At 36.7% G+C, this 16274-nt stretch overlaps 1 protein-coding gene across 1 annotated transcript in view; it reads left to right on the top strand.

The window, feature by feature from the left end:
- LOC146420984 (segment polarity protein dishevelled homolog DVL-1-like) overlaps positions 1–13692 on the top strand; it is a gene marked incomplete at its 3' end in the record, with an annotated part of 40355 nt that extends 26663 nt beyond the window's left edge. The window contains exons 2-4 of the mRNA XM_085047828.1: positions 785–854; positions 8146–8267; positions 13464–13692. Coding sequence (XP_084903954.1) covers positions 785–854; positions 8146–8267; positions 13464–13692 — 421 coding nt within the window. The remainder of the gene's footprint in view (positions 1–784; positions 855–8145; positions 8268–13463) is intronic.
- Between the last annotated feature and the right edge of the window lie 2582 nt (positions 13693–16274).

Genomic DNA, 16274 nt, shown 5'->3' with positions numbered 1-16274 from the left:
CATTTCTATTTTTATTTTATTTCTATTTCTATTTTATTTTTATTTCTATTTCTATTTTTATTTTTAATTTTATTTCTATTTCTATTTCTATTTCTATTTCTATTTTCATTTCTATTTTTATTTCAAGTCTTTTTATTTTCATTCTATTTCTATTTTTATTTTTATTTCAATTTTTTTTATTTTTAATTTTATTTTATTTTTATTTCTTTTATTTTTATTTTTTATTTCTATTTCTATTTTTATTTCTATTTTTATTTCAATTTTTTTTATTTTCATTCTATTTCTATTTCTATTTTTATTTTTATTTCAAATTTTTTTATTTTTAATTTTATTTTACTTCTATTTCTATTTTTATTTTTAATTTTATTTCTATTTCTATTTCTATTTTTATTTTTTTATTTCAATTTTTAAATTTTCATTCTATTTCTATTTCTATTTTTATTTCAAATTTTATTTTTAATTTTATTTTACTTCTATTTCTATTTTTATTTTTAATTTTATTTCTATTTCTATTTTTATTTCTATTTTTTTAATTTTCATTCTATTTCTATTTTTATTTTTATTTCAATTTTTTTATTATTATTTTTATTCTATTTTCATTTTATTTCCATTTTCATTTCCTCCCTCCACTCTCACCTCCACCTGCTCTCTAACCACCAACACCTGCTATCACCACCATTCCAACCCAAAATCCCATTTTTCCCCAACCATTCACCAAAACCATCATCCCTCTGCTCTGCTGGGATTTCCAACTCCTGATTTTTTAAATTTCTTTCTTTTGCAGGGTGGTGAAGGAAGAGATCTCAGATGACAATGCAAAGCTGCCTTGTTTCAACGGCCGAGTGGTGTCCTGGGTAGGTTGGAATTTTTGTGTCCAAATCTCTGGTTTTTGATGCTGAATCCTGATTTGTAGAGGATTTTTTTGTATTTTGAATCTCAAATTTTGAATCTCGAATTTTGAATTTCAAATATTTATACCTTGGATTTATATCAGAGGTATAAATTGATACCTTGGATTTATAGAAAATTTATAAATTTATACTTTGGATTTATATCAAAGGTATAAATCTATACCTTGGATTTATAGAAAAGGTATAAATTTATATGTTTGATTTATATCAAAGGTATAAATTTATACCTTTGATTTATAGAAAAGGTATAAATTTATACTTTGGATTTATATAAAAGGTATAAATTTATACCTTGATTTATATAAAAGGTGTTGTTTTTTTTTTTTTTTTTTTTTTTTTTGGTTTTGTTTTGTTTTTGTTTTGGTTTTTTTTTGTTTTTTTTTTTGATTTATAGAAAAGGTATAAATTTATACTTTGGATTTATAGAAAAGGTATAAATTTATACCTTGGATTTATATCAAAGATATAAATTTATACCTTCGATTTATAGAAAACGTATAAATTTATACCTTGGATTTATAGAAAATTTATAAATTTATACCTTGGATTTATATAAAAGGTGTAAATTTATACCTCGGATTTATAGAAAAGGTATAAATTTATACCTTTGATTTATATAAAAGATATAAATTTATTCCTTTGATTTCTATCAAAGGTATAAATTCATACCTTCGATTTATATAAAAGGTATAAATTTATATATTTGATTTATAGAAAAGGTATAAATTTATATATTTGATTTATAGAAAAGGTATAAATTTATATATTTGATTTATAGAAAAGGTATAAATTTATACTTTGATTTATATAAAAGGTATAAATTTATACTTGGATTTATATAAAAGGTATAAATTTGTATGTTGATTTATATAAAGGTATAAATTTATACCTTGGATTTATATAAAATTTATAAACTTATACCTTGGATTTATATCAAAGATATAAATTTATACCTTCGATTTATATCAAAGGTATAAATTTTAATTCCATTCCTAGCATCCTCTTTAATAATATATTTAAAAATATTGAAATATTTTAAATATTTAAAAAGAGTGAAGTCCACCAAGTGTGCAAAGCTGAAAAGTTTGGATTTTAACCCAAAAACCAGTTTTAGTGCTAAACAACCAAAACAATTTATTCAGAAAATGCTAAACATGACCTGCTGGTGGATTTTAGGAGTTAAATATTTTGCTCTCATTTTCACAACTTAAAATATTTCAAATATTTTCTCCCTTAACTCATTTTAGTAGCCCAGAGAGGGAAGTTCTTCAGGAAAACAACATTTCCTACCTGCTGAATACCTTAAAAATTAGTTCCGATTAATTGCAATCCCGATCAATCGCAATTCCAATTAATCGCATTTCCAGTTAATCCCAATTCCAATTAATCCCAATTATTTCCAATTAATCCCAATTCCAATCAATCGCATTTCCAATTAATCGTAATTCCAATTAATCCCAGTTCTGATTAATCCCAATTATTTCGAATTAATTAACTGCATTTCCAATTAATCGCAATTCCAATTAATCGCAATTCCAATTAATCGCAATTCCAATTAATCGCAATTCCAATTAATCCCAATTCCTATCAATCCCAATTCCAATTAATCCCAATTCCGATCAATCGCAATTCCGATCAATCATAATTCCAATAAATCCCATTTCCAATTAATCCCAATTCCAATTAATCCCAATTCCAATTGATCCCAATTCCAATTAATCGCAATTCCAATTAATCCCAATTCCAATTAATCGCAATTCCTATCAATCCCAATTCCTATCAATCCCAATTCCAATTAATTCCAATTCCGATCAATCCCAATTCCGATCAATCGCAATTCCGATCAATCATAATTCCAATTAATCCCAATTCCAATAAATCCCATTTCCAATTAATCCCAATTCCAATTAATCCCAATTCCAATTGATCCCAATTCCAATTAATCGCAATTCCAATTAATCCCAATTCCTATCAGTCCCAATTCCTATCAATCCCAATTCCTATCAATCCCAATTCCAATTAATTCCAATTCCGATCAATCCCAATTCCGATCAATCGCAATTCCGATCAATCATAATTCCAATTAATCCCAATTCCAATAAATCCCATTTCCAATTAATCACATTTCCAATTAATCCCAATTCCAATTAATCCCAACTCCGATTAATCCCAATTCCAATTAATCCCAATTCCAATTCATCACAATTCCAAATAATCACATTTCCAATTAATCCCAACTGCGATGAATTGGAATTGGGATCAGTTGGATTTCCAATTAATCGCAATTCCAATTAACCACAATCCCAGTTAATCCCAATTCCAATTAATCCCAATTCCAATTAATCTCAGGTTCAACTCTGCTGGTGAACTGATCCAAGTTGGAAATGGTTTATTTTCCTGGAGGATAATAATGGGTGATTCCTGCAGCTCTTTCCCCTTTATAATGGGAATTTCTGAGGATTTTTGTGGCTCTAATCCCACAGCAGGGAATGAGAACTCAGAGCTATCCCAGAGGAAATCCACATTCGCCTTTCTGCAGAGCATTGGGTGACCCACAGCCTCCTGCAGATCCATCCTGCCCTGCCAGGGAGGGCAAATATCCCAAAATATGGGAATATTTGTGGTGTTGGTGCTTCCTGCAGGAGCAGGGCAATGCTGGAGAGCAAATATCCCGAAATATGGGAATATTTGGTGTGTTGGCTCATCCTGCAGATCAATCCTGCCTTGCCAAGGAGAGCAAATATCCCAAAATATGGGAATATTTGCTGTGTTGGTTCATCCTGCAGGAGCGGGGAGATGCTGGAGAGCAAATATCCCAAAATATGGCAATCCTGGAGAGCAAATATCCCAAAATATACAATATTTGTGGTATTGGCTCATCCTACAGGAGCAGGGCAATCCTAGAGAGCAAATATCCCAAAATATACAATATTTTTGGTGTTGGCTCATCCTACAGGAGCAGGGAGATGATGGACAGGAAATATCCCAAAATATGGGAATGCTGGAGAGCAAATATCCCAAAATATCAATGCTGTTGGCTATCCCAAAATTGCTTGCGGAGAGCAAATATCCCAAAATATACAATATTGCAGGAGCAGGGAGTGTGAGAGAAATATCCCAAAATGTTTTGTTGTGTTTTTTTTGGGGGGTGTTGGGGTTTTGGGTTTGGCAATGCTGGAGAGCAAATATCCCAAAATATGGCAATGCTGGAGAGCAAATATCCCAAAATATACAATATTGCAGGAGCAGGGAGATGATGGACAGGAAATATCCCAAAATATGGGAATGCTGGAGAGCAAATATCCCAAAATATGGGAATCCTGGAGAGCAAATATCCCAAAATTTGGGAATATTTGTTGTGTTGGTTCATCCTGCAGGAGCAGGGAAGTCCTGGAGAGCAAATATCCCAAAATACACAATATTTGTACATTTTCTTGGCTCATCCTGCAGTCAGGTGTTGCTCTCAGCAGAAATCCTCAGAGGAGGGAAATGTTTTTCCTCCTTCCAAATAATTCCAAATTCCTCAGCTTGTTTTGCATTCCTAACCCAGAGTGTGGAATCTTCACAGATCTTTTCAGGTTTTTTTTTTTTTAATTTTTTTGCTTTATTTTTAATTCTTTTCATCCCTTAGCTCGATTTTTTCAGTGAAATTCCTCAGCCAGAAATTCCTCAGCTCAGATCCATCCCTGCATCTCCTCAACACTTCCCTTTCACTGGAAGAAAGAAATTTTAATTACCAACTTATTAGGAAATAACAAAAAAAAAAAAAAATTCCCTTCAGTGTTTTCTCTGTCGGTGATCAGAGTTTGAATAATGTAAATTTTTTTATTTTCTCTGTTGCTGGTTTGTCTCCAGGCAGTTCCTGTGTGTGTTTTTTTTCCTCCTCATTTTTTATGTCTATTTTATTTTAGGTTTTGTGCTCCTGGGAGGGAATTCTCTCCATCCTGAATTGTCACTTCCCTCCTCTCCATCCCCTTCTCCACCTCTGATTAATAAATTATTAAATTAAATTAAAAATTCCAATCGGTTCTTGATAAATTAACTAGTTGGGGTTGGAATCTCTCCTGCTCTGCTCAGAATAAAGGTGAAAAATACCTTTTATTTGTTGCCTCTTAGTGAAAAGTTAATTAATCCCTGTGGTTAATTGAGGATCTATTTAATTCCAGATCTGATAATTAGTGTTTAAAGACTCAGCCAGGTGATTAGGTGGCTCAGGGGGTTGGTGATAAATATATATTTATTTTATAGGAAATACAAATTTCTTCCAGTTTAATGGGAGAATAATTTCAGTTCCTTCATTTCAATCATGAACTGTTTGAAATATATTAAATTTCTGTGTGAAATATGTTAAATTGAACTGTTAAATATGTATTTATTACATGGGAAATACAAATTTCTTCCAGCTTAATGGGAGAATAATTTGTGTACAGTCATTTGTGCTGTTAAATATATATTTATTATATAGGAAATACAAATTTCTTCCATCTTAATGGGAGAATAATTCCAGTACAGTCATTTCAAACATGAACTGTTTGAAATATATTAAACTGCAAACATGAACTGTTTGAAATATATCAAATTTCTGTTTGAAATATGTTAAATTGAACTGTTAAATATGTATTTATTACATGGGAAATACAAATTTATTCAAATTATTTTAACGAAAATAATTTCAGTACATTCATTTCAAATATGAACCGTGCTGTAAAATATATTTTATGTATTATTTACATATTATTATGTATTATTGTAAATATATTGAAAATATATTGTAAATATATTGTCTATATTTATATATTGTATATATATTTGTAATATATTGTAATATTTACATTATATTTACATAATAATACATATTATGATGTATTATTGTAAATATATTTGATGTATTTTATGTATTATGAAATAATTTGTAGTTCATATTTATTTCTATAATAATATAAATTAGCATTTATACATCTATAAATTTGTATAGCAAATATTAGGAATTTTTATTTGAAATTTGAAATGAGAAATATAATATCTATAATAGCAAAATTGGGATTTTCCTGCCTTTCTGGGTTGGAAAATCGAGGCAAAAATGCTGATTTCATTCTGAAATATTTCCTGCACCTGGTTGGTTCCTGGGGGTGCATTTCAGGCAGGAATTTTTTTATCCAGCACTGATGAGATTTAAAAAAAAAAAATATTAATGTCAGAAAGCAAAGTGTACAAAAGGACTTTTTAACAAAAAAAGCATTTCTGCCTTTAAAAAAAAAATTTATTTTTTGGATAGAGAAAAGTAGATGCTAAGCTGGGAGGAATCAGATTTTTGTGAAATTTAGGATTTTGTGTCAATCATGAAAATGAGCTCCAAACCAGGAGGAAATTCCTTCTTTCCCTCTGCTGGTGAAAGATCATTCCCTGGAAATGAGATTTTCCTACAGAAATCCTCCTGTGTGCTTTGGTCATATTATCCATAATAATGAGAAATATTGATAATATTAATAAATTTATATATTATATCGACATTAACATGAAAATTTCCCTCCTGCCCTGTCCAGACCTGTTAATTCCACCCTGATTTCAGCCCCTGGGTGTGTTTGGGGTGAGGAGATGGATCCTTGCAGCATCTTTAATTCCATTTTTCCATGGGAATTCCCTGCTGGGAGCTTCCCTGAATTCCAATGTCAGTGTCAGAGCAGCTCTGAGAGTCACAATCACACCAGAGCAGCTTCAAACTTTCCTCATGAAATATTTGAGATCAAATATTTTAGAAGATTTCCCTCTCTGCACATCCTGGTTTTCCACATTCCTGGTTGGAAAATGCCTTTTTTCCAGCAGCAGCTCTGCCTGGAGGAAACTTTTGGAGACAAAACGAACATGAGAGACACGAGGAGGAGGAGGAGGAGGAGCAGGAATCTTCCTCTAAAGCATCTTCTGGAGGTTGGGTGGGTTTGGGGTTCATTCAGGCTCTCAGCAGGGATTTGGGGTTTCATTGAGGCTGTGAGAAGAGATTTGGGGTTTCATTCAGGCTCTCAGCAGGGATTTGGGGTTTCATTGAGGCTCTCAGCAGAGCTTTGGGGTTTCATTCATGCTCTCAGAAGAGATTTGGGGTTTCATTCAGGCTCCCAACAGAGGTTTGGGGTTTCATTCAGGCTGTCAGAAGAGGTTTGGGGTTTCATTCAGGCTCTCAGAAGAGATTTGGGGTTTCATTCAGGCTCTCAGCAGAGATTTGGGGTTTCATTCAGGCTCTCAGCAGAGCTTTGGGGTTTCATTCAGGCTCTCAGCAGGGATTTGGGGTTTCATTCAGGCTGTGAGAAGAGATTTGGGGTTTCATTCAGGCTCTCAGCAGGGATTTGGGGTTCCATTCAGGCTCTCAGCAGGGATTTGGGGTTCCATTCAGACTCTCAGCAGAGGTTTGGGGTTTCATTCAGGCTCCCAGCAGAGGTTTGGGGTTTCATTCAGGCTCTCAGCAGGGATTTGGTGGTGAGACCAGAGCAGATTTTGGATTTTTAGGATTCTTTTTTAAGCTTTTGCTCTTCATTTTCCAATATGGATGAATTTCCAAGGGATGCTGACACCCCGTGGGTTTGGGCAGCTCAGGGGGTGCAGCAGTGGCAGATCCCAAAATCCCTCTTCATTTGGGAATTCCTGATTTCCCAAACGGAGAGGAACTCGTGGTGCTCACAGGAATTCTGTGCAGGAATTCTGTGCAGGAATTCTGTGCAGGAATCCAAGCTGATGTTCTCACGTGGAGATGGAATGTCACCTGATTTTGTGGGAATTTTCAGGATCCCTGCTCTTCCCTCGCTCCTGTTTCCCTTAAATCCCAGTTTTTTTGGCTGAACACTTCAGGCCAGAATGGGCAAACCGATGGGAATGTGTGTAATTCTGTTTTTTTCCTTGTTGGCAGCTGGTCCTGGCTGAAAGCTCCCACTCTGACACAGCTTCCCAATGTGTGTAATTCTGATTTTTAATGTTTTTTTTTGTCAGCTGGTCCTGGCTGAAAGCTCCCACTCTGACACAGCTTCCCAATGTGTGTAATCGTGTGTAATTCTGATTTTTTATTTTATTTTTTTGTCAGCTGGTCCTGGCTGAAAGCTCCCACTCTGACACAGGTTCCCAATGTGTGTAATTGTGTGTAATTCTGATTTTTTTGTTTTTTTGTCAGCTGGTCCTGGCTGAAAGCTCCCACTCTGACACAGCTTCCCAGTGTGTGTAATTCTGATTTTTTTTGGTTTTTTTTTGGCAGCTGGTCCTGGCTGAAAGCTCCCACTCTGACACAGGCTCCCAATGCACCGAGAGCCACACCGACCTTCCACCACCCCTGGAGAGGACAGGAGGCATTGGAGATTCCCGACCTCCATCATTCCAGTAAGTCCCAATTTCCACTTGATTTCTCACATTTTCATTCCTCTCTCCTCCTCTCCCACATTTCCCCCTCTGCTGCCAGCCAGCTGGTTGTTGCTGTTGGTATAAAACCCAAATATTGAGGAATTAAAAGGAATTAATTGGTATAAATATTTGGTATAAAACCCAAATATTGAGGAATTAAAAGGAATTTAAAGGGGGATGAGATTGAAAACACCCTGTGATTGTCAGAGTGAAATATTTACTTTTCCACCACCCCTGGAGAGGACAGGAGGCATTGGAGATTCCCGACCTCCATCATTCCAGTAAGACCCAATTTTCCCTTTATTTCTCACATTTTCATTCCTGTCTCCTCCTCTTCCAAGTTTCCCTCTCTGCTGCCAGCCAGCTGGTTGTTACTGTTGGTATAAAACCCAAATATTGAGGAATTAAAAGGAATTAATTGGTATAAATATTTGGTCTAAAACCCAAATATTGAGGAATTAAAAGGAATTTAAAAGGGGGATGGCATTGAAAACACCCTATGATTGTCAGAGTGAAATATTTACCCCAAAACACCTCATTTCCAAGCCTGCTGTGGATGAATGAAGTAGGAAAGGAGCCCAAAATGGTTTTTTTTGTAGTGTGGCTGATGAGTGATTAGTGTTTTCTGGGTAATTACAGAGAGGGCAGAGCCAGCTGAAGGCTGCAGCTTCCAGGAGGGAAAATTTCCATCAGGAAAAATGGATGGAAAAATGTCCCTGCAGAGGCTGCCAGCTCCATCTGTGTGGGAATTCTCTGCTTTGTTATTATTCCCTTTTCCCGTGGGGAATCCTTAGGATTCCCTCATTTCCCTGGGAATTCCCACTGGGAGGATTTAAAGCTCTCAGCGTGTGTTGGGAGAATGAAATGCAGCTTTGATTTGCCCTTTTTTCCATGAATTTTTGGGATGGTTGTCACCTGGAAGAGCTCTCGGTGTTCTGGGTGAGAAGAACAGGTAATTTTTACAGATAAAAACCTTCAAGAGAAGGGGAGGAGAAATCCTGGGAAATGCTGAGCCAAGGGCTGTGCTGCCCTCCTGCCTTGTGAGCTGGCCAGAAAAACAAAACCTTTGTCCCTGCTGCCCTAAACCTGCAGAATTGAAATAATTCTCTTTATTTCCAAAGGAGAATGAGCTGGGATCTGTCATCCCGTTGGGTGTTGTTGATGGAAATAAATGCCAGCTGAGCTGGGCGTTGTGCAAACAGGAATTTTTGGACAACACAGAATCCAGGGAATAGGTGAAGCAAGGAATTCCATCCCAGGGATGGAAATCTCATCCAAATGAGATCCTTATCAGAGCTGAGGTGATAATTTCCCTGCCTGACAGCGTTGAAATTCGGCTTCGGCACTGACGAAATCCAAATAAAAGCTCATTTTTTTCCCCTCCCTGCTGTGGTTCTGAAGCTCCTGCTGCATTTCCTGCTCCACTGCTGCTCTTTGGGGTTTGCCAAATGCATTTTTTGGCTGAGTTTGGGGCTGGAGGAGGTGCAGGGCTGAGGTGAGAGCAGTGAGTGACCTCGGAGTTACCTTTTTTCTCTGAAAATGGAGCTGCATTGAGCGCTGCAGAGGGGACAGGGCAGCTGGGAGTTATTTTTGCACCCTTTTCTGTGGTTTAAACCACTTTTTCTGTGGTTTAAACCACTTTTTCTATGGTTTGAACCACCTTTTGTATGGTTTAAAACACCTTTTTTATGGTTTGAACCACTTTTTTGGTTTTTTTTGTTTTTTTTGTTTTTTTTTTTTGGTTTTTTTTTTTTTTTTTTTTGGTTTTTTTTTTGGTTTTTTTTGTGGTTTGTTTTTGGTTTTTTTTGTGGTTTTTTTTGTTTTTTTTTGGTTTTTTTTGTGTTTTTTTTGTTGGTTTTTTTTTGGTTTGTTTTTTGGTTTTTTTTTGGTTTTTTTTGTGTTTTTTTTTTGTTTTTTTTTTTGTTTGTTTTGTTTTGGTTTTTTTTTTGTTTTTTTTTTGTTTTTTTTTTGGTTTTTTTTTGGTTTTCTTTCCTATGGTTTAAACTACCTTTTCTATGGTTTAAACCACCTTTTCTATGGTTTATTTTTTTTGTTTTTTTTTTTTGTTTTTTTTTTGGTTTGGTTTTTTGTTTTAAACTACGTTTTCTATGTTTTAAAACACCTTTTGTATGGTTTAAACCACCTTTCCTATGGTTTAAACTTTCTTTCCTATGATTTAAACCACCTTTTGTATGGTTTAAACCAGTTTTTGTTTTTTTTTTGTTTTTTTTTTGTTTTGTTTTTTGTTTTGTTTTTTGGTTTTTTTTTGGTTTTTTTTTTGGTTTTTTTTGTTGTTTTGTTTTTGTTTTTTTTTTGGTTTGTTTTGTGGTTTTTTTGTTGTTTTTTTTTTTGGTTTTTTTTTTTTTTCTTTTCCTACAGTTTAAACCACCTCTGGAGGCAGGTTTGGGTTCTGAGGTGGCTCAGGAGTGGGAATTCTGAGCAGGAGTCAGTAGATGGAGCTGCTGGGATGTCCAGGAGTGACCTGAGCCATGTGTCACCCTCTGGACTGAACAAGAAATGCAAAATACAGCACTGAAACATAGAACCCCTCTTGGCTTTTCACAGTTTTTGGGTTGTCTTTTCACCCTCAGGTATTTTTTTGGGTTGTCTTTTCAGCCCTGAGGTGGTTTTTGGGTTGTTTTTTCAACCTCAGGTGTTTTTTTGTGTTATCTTTTCAGCCTTGAGGTGTTTTTTGGGTTATATTTTCACCCCTGAGATGGTTTTTGGGTTATATTTTCACCCCCTGTGGTGGTTTTGGGGTTGTTTCTTCACCCTCAGGTATTTTTTTGGGTTATCTTTTCAGCCCTGAGGTGGTTTTGGTTTGTCTTTTCACCCCTGAGGTGGTTTTTGGGTTGTTTTTTCACCCTCAGGTGTTTTTCTGGGTTATCTTTTCACCCCTCAGGTGCTTTTGGGTTATATTTTCCCCCCATGAGGTGGTTTTTAGTTTGTCTTTTCCCCCCTGAGGTGTTTTTTGGTTTGTTTTTTCACCCTCAGGTATTTTTTTTGGGTTATCTTTTCAGCTTCAGTATTTTTTTGGGTTATCTTTTTGCCCCTCAGGTGTTTTTTTGTGTTATCTTTTCAGCCTTAAGGTGTTCTTTGGGTTATCTTTTCACCCCATGAGGTGGTTTTAGGGTTATCTTTTCACCCCTGAGGTGGTTTTTGGGTTATCTTTTTGCCCCTCAGGTATTTTTTGGGTTGTCTTTTCAGCCTCAGGTGGTTTTGGGTTATCTTTTCACCCCTGAGGTGGTTTTTGGGTTGTCTTTTCACCCCTGAGGTGTTTTTTGGGTTGTTTTTTCACCCTCAGGTATTTTTTTGGGTTATCTTTTCACCCTTTAGGTGATTTTTGGGTTGTCTTTTCAGCCTTGAGGTGGTTTTAGGGTTATCTTTTCACCCCTGAGGTGGTTTTTGGGTTATCTTTTTGCCCCTCAGGTGGTTTTTGGGTTGTCTTTTCACCCTCAGGTATTTTTTTGGGTTGTCTTTTTGCCCCTCAGGTGGTTTTTGGGTTATCTTTTCACCCTCAGGTGACTTTAGGGTTATCTTTTCACCCCTGAGGTGGTTTTTGGGGTTTTTTTTCACCCTCAGATGTTTGGTTTGGCTTGTCTTTTCACCCTCAGGTAGTTTTTGGTTTGTCTTTTCACCCTCAGGTGGTTTTTTTGGGTTATATTTTCACCCTCAGGTGTTTTGTTTGGGTTATCTTTTCACCCTCAGGTGATTTTTGGGTTGTCTTTTCACCCCTGAGGTGGTTTTTGGGTTGTTTTTTCACCCTCAGGTGACTTTTGGGTTATCTTTTCACCTCGAGGTAGTTTTGGGTTATATTTTCACCCCTGAGGTGGTTTTGGGTTATATTTTCACCCCTCAGGTGTTCTTTGGGTTATATTTTCAGCCCTGAGGTGGTTTTAGTTTTAGTCTTAGTTTCAGAAAAGACTAAACTTTAGTTTTAGTCTTTTCATCCCCGAGGTGGTTTTGGGTTATATTTTCACCCCTGAGGTGTTTTTTGGGTTATATTTTCACCCCTGAGGTGTTTTTTGGGTTATCTTTTCACCCCTGAGGTGTTTTTTGGGTTATCTTTTCACCCCTGAGGTGTTTTTTGGGTTATATTTTCCCCCCTGAGGTGGTTTTGGGATGGACACAGCAGCCTGGGACCCTTTGCAGAAACGTTGCCTTCTGCCCCAACTCGCTCCCAACTGAAATTCAATGTAGAAAAGAGAAAAAGAGAAAAAAAGAAACCATCCAGAGACCATCCCCATCCACAAATTCCCCTCCAATCCCCACGGCGCTCACCACCCGCCGCAGCTAAAACCAGCGACCCAAATGTAAGAACAGACTCCGTGGGGTTTAGTTATGGGGGTGAAAATAGGGACAAGAGATCTCTAAAGATGAGTTTTAGAACGTGAAGGTTTATTGTGAATAGAAGGTTTATTGTGAATAAATAGGTTTATTGTGAAATTTATTGTGTAAAAATAGGAACAAGAGATCTCTAAAGATGAGTTTTAGAACGTGAAGGTTTATTGTGAAATAGAATATTGTGAAATTCACAAATTTATTGTGAAATAGAGTGGGGGTGAGAGGCCTGTGAGGACTCCAAGCAGGCCAGCAGGAAGGGAGAGAGAGAGAGAAAAAGAGAGTGATTTGCCGTTTACAATACAATAAATTGTTTTCTCTGTTGAATATTCAACTCTTCTTTAACCAATCTAAGACAAACTACAAGTCCTACAGCATTTACATACAGCCTGTAAGAATCATCCCATTACCATACAGGGTTATATTTTGAATATTCTAATTCCCTTTAACCAATCTAAGACAAGCTACAAACCCTACAGCATTTACATACAGCCTGTAAGGATCATCACATTACCATACGGGGTCATGTTTCAAACCTTAAAAAAACTGCCTTTTTTGGGATTTTTACCAGGCAGGTAGGGTCTGCTCTGACCCTTGGACCTGCCTGGGCAGAGGGGATTGTTCTATCAAGAGGGGGATTACCTTCCTTGGCCATACCATTGTTTTTTAGTTACTCTACAACTCAAATCTTGTTTTCATTTCAATCTTGCTCATATTTTCCTCAGCATCTTTTGCGCGGCCATCATACCTGTAAAGCCTTCCCATTTCATCTTCCCCAACACCAAAAACCACCTCAAATCCCAGTGAAACTCACAGCTGACCTTCCCCCGACAGCCCCAACGCCGCCAGCAGCAGGGATGGCCTGGACAACGAGACAGGGACGGAGTCTGTCGTCAGCCACCGGCGGGAGCGACACCGGCGCCGCAACCGCGACGGACACGAGGATGGTGAGCTCTGCTTCCTCTTCCTCCTTTTTCCCTTTTTCCTAAATTTTTCTGCCAGTCTTTCTGCTCAAACAAAAATGATTTGGGTCTCCTGTCCTGCCTGCTTTTGGGGGATTCTCGTGATTTTAATGGAATGATTTGGTAATTGTTGCGAAACTCTTCGGAGCTCGGCGGTTTCTCCGCGGGGAGATTGTTTTGGACAAACGAGCAGAATTTGGGGTGGAATTAGGGGGTGAAGAGCTTGGGGAGGATGGATTGGTGGTTCCTCGAGGTTTGGGTCGGCTGTGGTGGTTTCTGCTGGTGGAGCAGAGGCTCTGGAGATCTTTTTTTTATGCCTTTTATATATTTTTTTGTACCTTTTATATAATTTTTTATACCTTTTATATCTTTTTTTATACCTTTTATATCCTTTTTTATACGTTTTATACCTTCTTTTATACCTTTTCTATCTTTTTTTATACCTTTTCTATCTTTTTTATACCTTTTATATATTTTTTATACCTTTTATACCTTTTTTTATACCTTTTATATTTTTTTCACCTTTTATATCTTTTTTGTACCTTTTATATCTTTTTTATACCTTTTATATCTTTTATTATACCTTTTATATCTTTTTTACACCTTTTATATCTTTTTTTATACCTTTTATATCTTTTTTTGTACCTTTTATATCTTTTTTATACCTTTTATATCTTTTTTTAATACCTTTTATATCTTTTTTTATACCTTTTACATCTTTTATTACACCTTTTATATCTGTTTTATACCTTTTATATCTTTTGTAAATTCCCAAATTGTAATTCCCAAAATGTAATTCCCAAATTGGTGGTTGGCAGGGAGCAGCATGAGGATCTCTGAATTACTCACAGGTGTAAAAACTCCCAGAGGTTTTATTCCAGGAACAGCTCAGCCAGGTGGACAATAATCTGAGTTTGGAACTGTTTGGGATAAAATTAACGATGTAATTCCCAAATTGGTGGTTGGCAGGGAGCAGGATGAGGAGCTCTGCATTACTCCCAGGTGTAAAAACTCCCAGAGGTTTTATTCCAGAACAGGAGCAGCTCAGCCAGATGAACAATAATCTGAGTTTGGAACTTTTTGGGATAAAATTAACGATGTAATTCCCAAATTGCAGCCCTGGTGGTTGGCAGGGAGCAGCATGAGGAGCTCTGCATTACTCACAGGTGTAAAAACTCCCAAAGGTTTTATTCCAGAACAGGAACAGCTCAGCCAGATGAACAATAATCTGAGTTTGGAACTGTTTGGGATAAAATTAACAATGTAATTCCCAAATTGCAGCCCTGGCAGGGAGCAGCATGAGGATCTCTGCATTGTAAAAACATTGTAAAAACTGTGTAAAAACTCCCAGAGGTTTTATTCCAGAACAGGAACAGCTCAGCCAGCTGGACAATAATCTGAGTTTGGAACTTTTTGGGATAAAATTAACGATGTAATTCCCAAATTGCAGCCCTGGTGGTTGGCAGGGAGCAGCATGAGGAGCTCTGCATTACTCCCAGGTGTAAAAACTCCCAAAGGTTTTATTCCAGAACAGGAACAGCTCAGCCAGATGAACAATAATCTGAGTTTGGAACTGTTTGGGATAAAATTAACAACAAAGAATCACCCAGCCTGGCAAAGAGGATTTCCCTGGATTGCCTCAGAGGGAAGGAAAGGAGTTCTTGTTGCAAGGTGGGACAGGTGAAGTGAGAAAAGGTGCTGAGGAGCCTTTTGGGAACAGAGAAACTCTGAGTTCAAACCTGTTTTAAGGTGTTTTCAAACAATCTGAACCCTCTGTGGAATTGAGAAGTTCCACAGAATTCAGGTTGGCAAAACCCCAGGGGAGAGAAAGGACACTAAACAATTTTTCTGTGCCACTCTCCATTTTAATTTAAAAAAAATAATTTCCTGATTTTAGTGGAGAACGTTGCCAGCTTTCAGTCCCAGAGGTTTGATTTGGAGTCTGGCTGATGTAAATTCCCAGAGGTTTGGAGTTTGGCTGATGGTGAATTCCCAGAGGTTTGATTTGGAGTGTGTCTGATGGTAAATTCCCAGAGGTTTGATTTGGAATCTGGCTGATGGTAAATTCCTAGAGGTTTGATTTGGATCCAGAGGCTGATGGTAAATTCCCAGAAGTTTGGAGTTTGGCTGATGGTAAATTCCCAGAGGTTTGATTTGGAGTCTGGCTGATGGTAAATTCCCAGAGGTTTGGAGTTTGGCTGATGGTAAATTCCCAGAGGTTTGGAGTTTGGCTGATGGTAAATTCCCAGAGGTTTGATTTGGAGTCTGGCTGATGGTAAATTCCTAGAGGTTTGATTTGGATCCAGAGGCTGATGGTAAATTCCTAGAGGTTTGGAGTCTGGCTGATGGTAAATTCCTAGAGGTTTGATTTGGATCCAGAGGCTGATGGTAAATTCCCAGAGGTTTGATTTGGATCCAGAGGCTGATGGTAAATTCCCAGAGGTTTGGAGTTTGGCTGATGGTAAATTCCCAGAGGTTTGATTTGGAGTGAGGCTGATGGTAAATTCCCAGAGGTTTGGAGTTTGGCTGATGGTAAATTCCCAGAGGTTTGATTTGGAATCTGGCTGATGGTAAATTCTCAGAGGTTTGGAGTTTGGCTGATGGTAAATTCCTAGAGGTTTGGAGTTTGGCTGATGGTAAATTCCCAGAGGTTTGATTTGGAGTCTGGCTGATGGTAAATTCC

This window comes from Lichenostomus cassidix, unplaced genomic scaffold (genome assembly GCF_008360975.1).
Source record: "Lichenostomus cassidix isolate B80296 unplaced genomic scaffold, HeHo_3.0 HiC_scaffold_802, whole genome shotgun sequence".
In the NCBI taxonomy this organism is placed as follows: Eukaryota; Metazoa; Chordata; class Aves; order Passeriformes; family Meliphagidae; genus Lichenostomus; species Lichenostomus cassidix.
The sequence above is the reverse complement of the archived record's forward strand: the minus strand, read 5'-3'. Positions and strand labels throughout refer to the sequence as shown.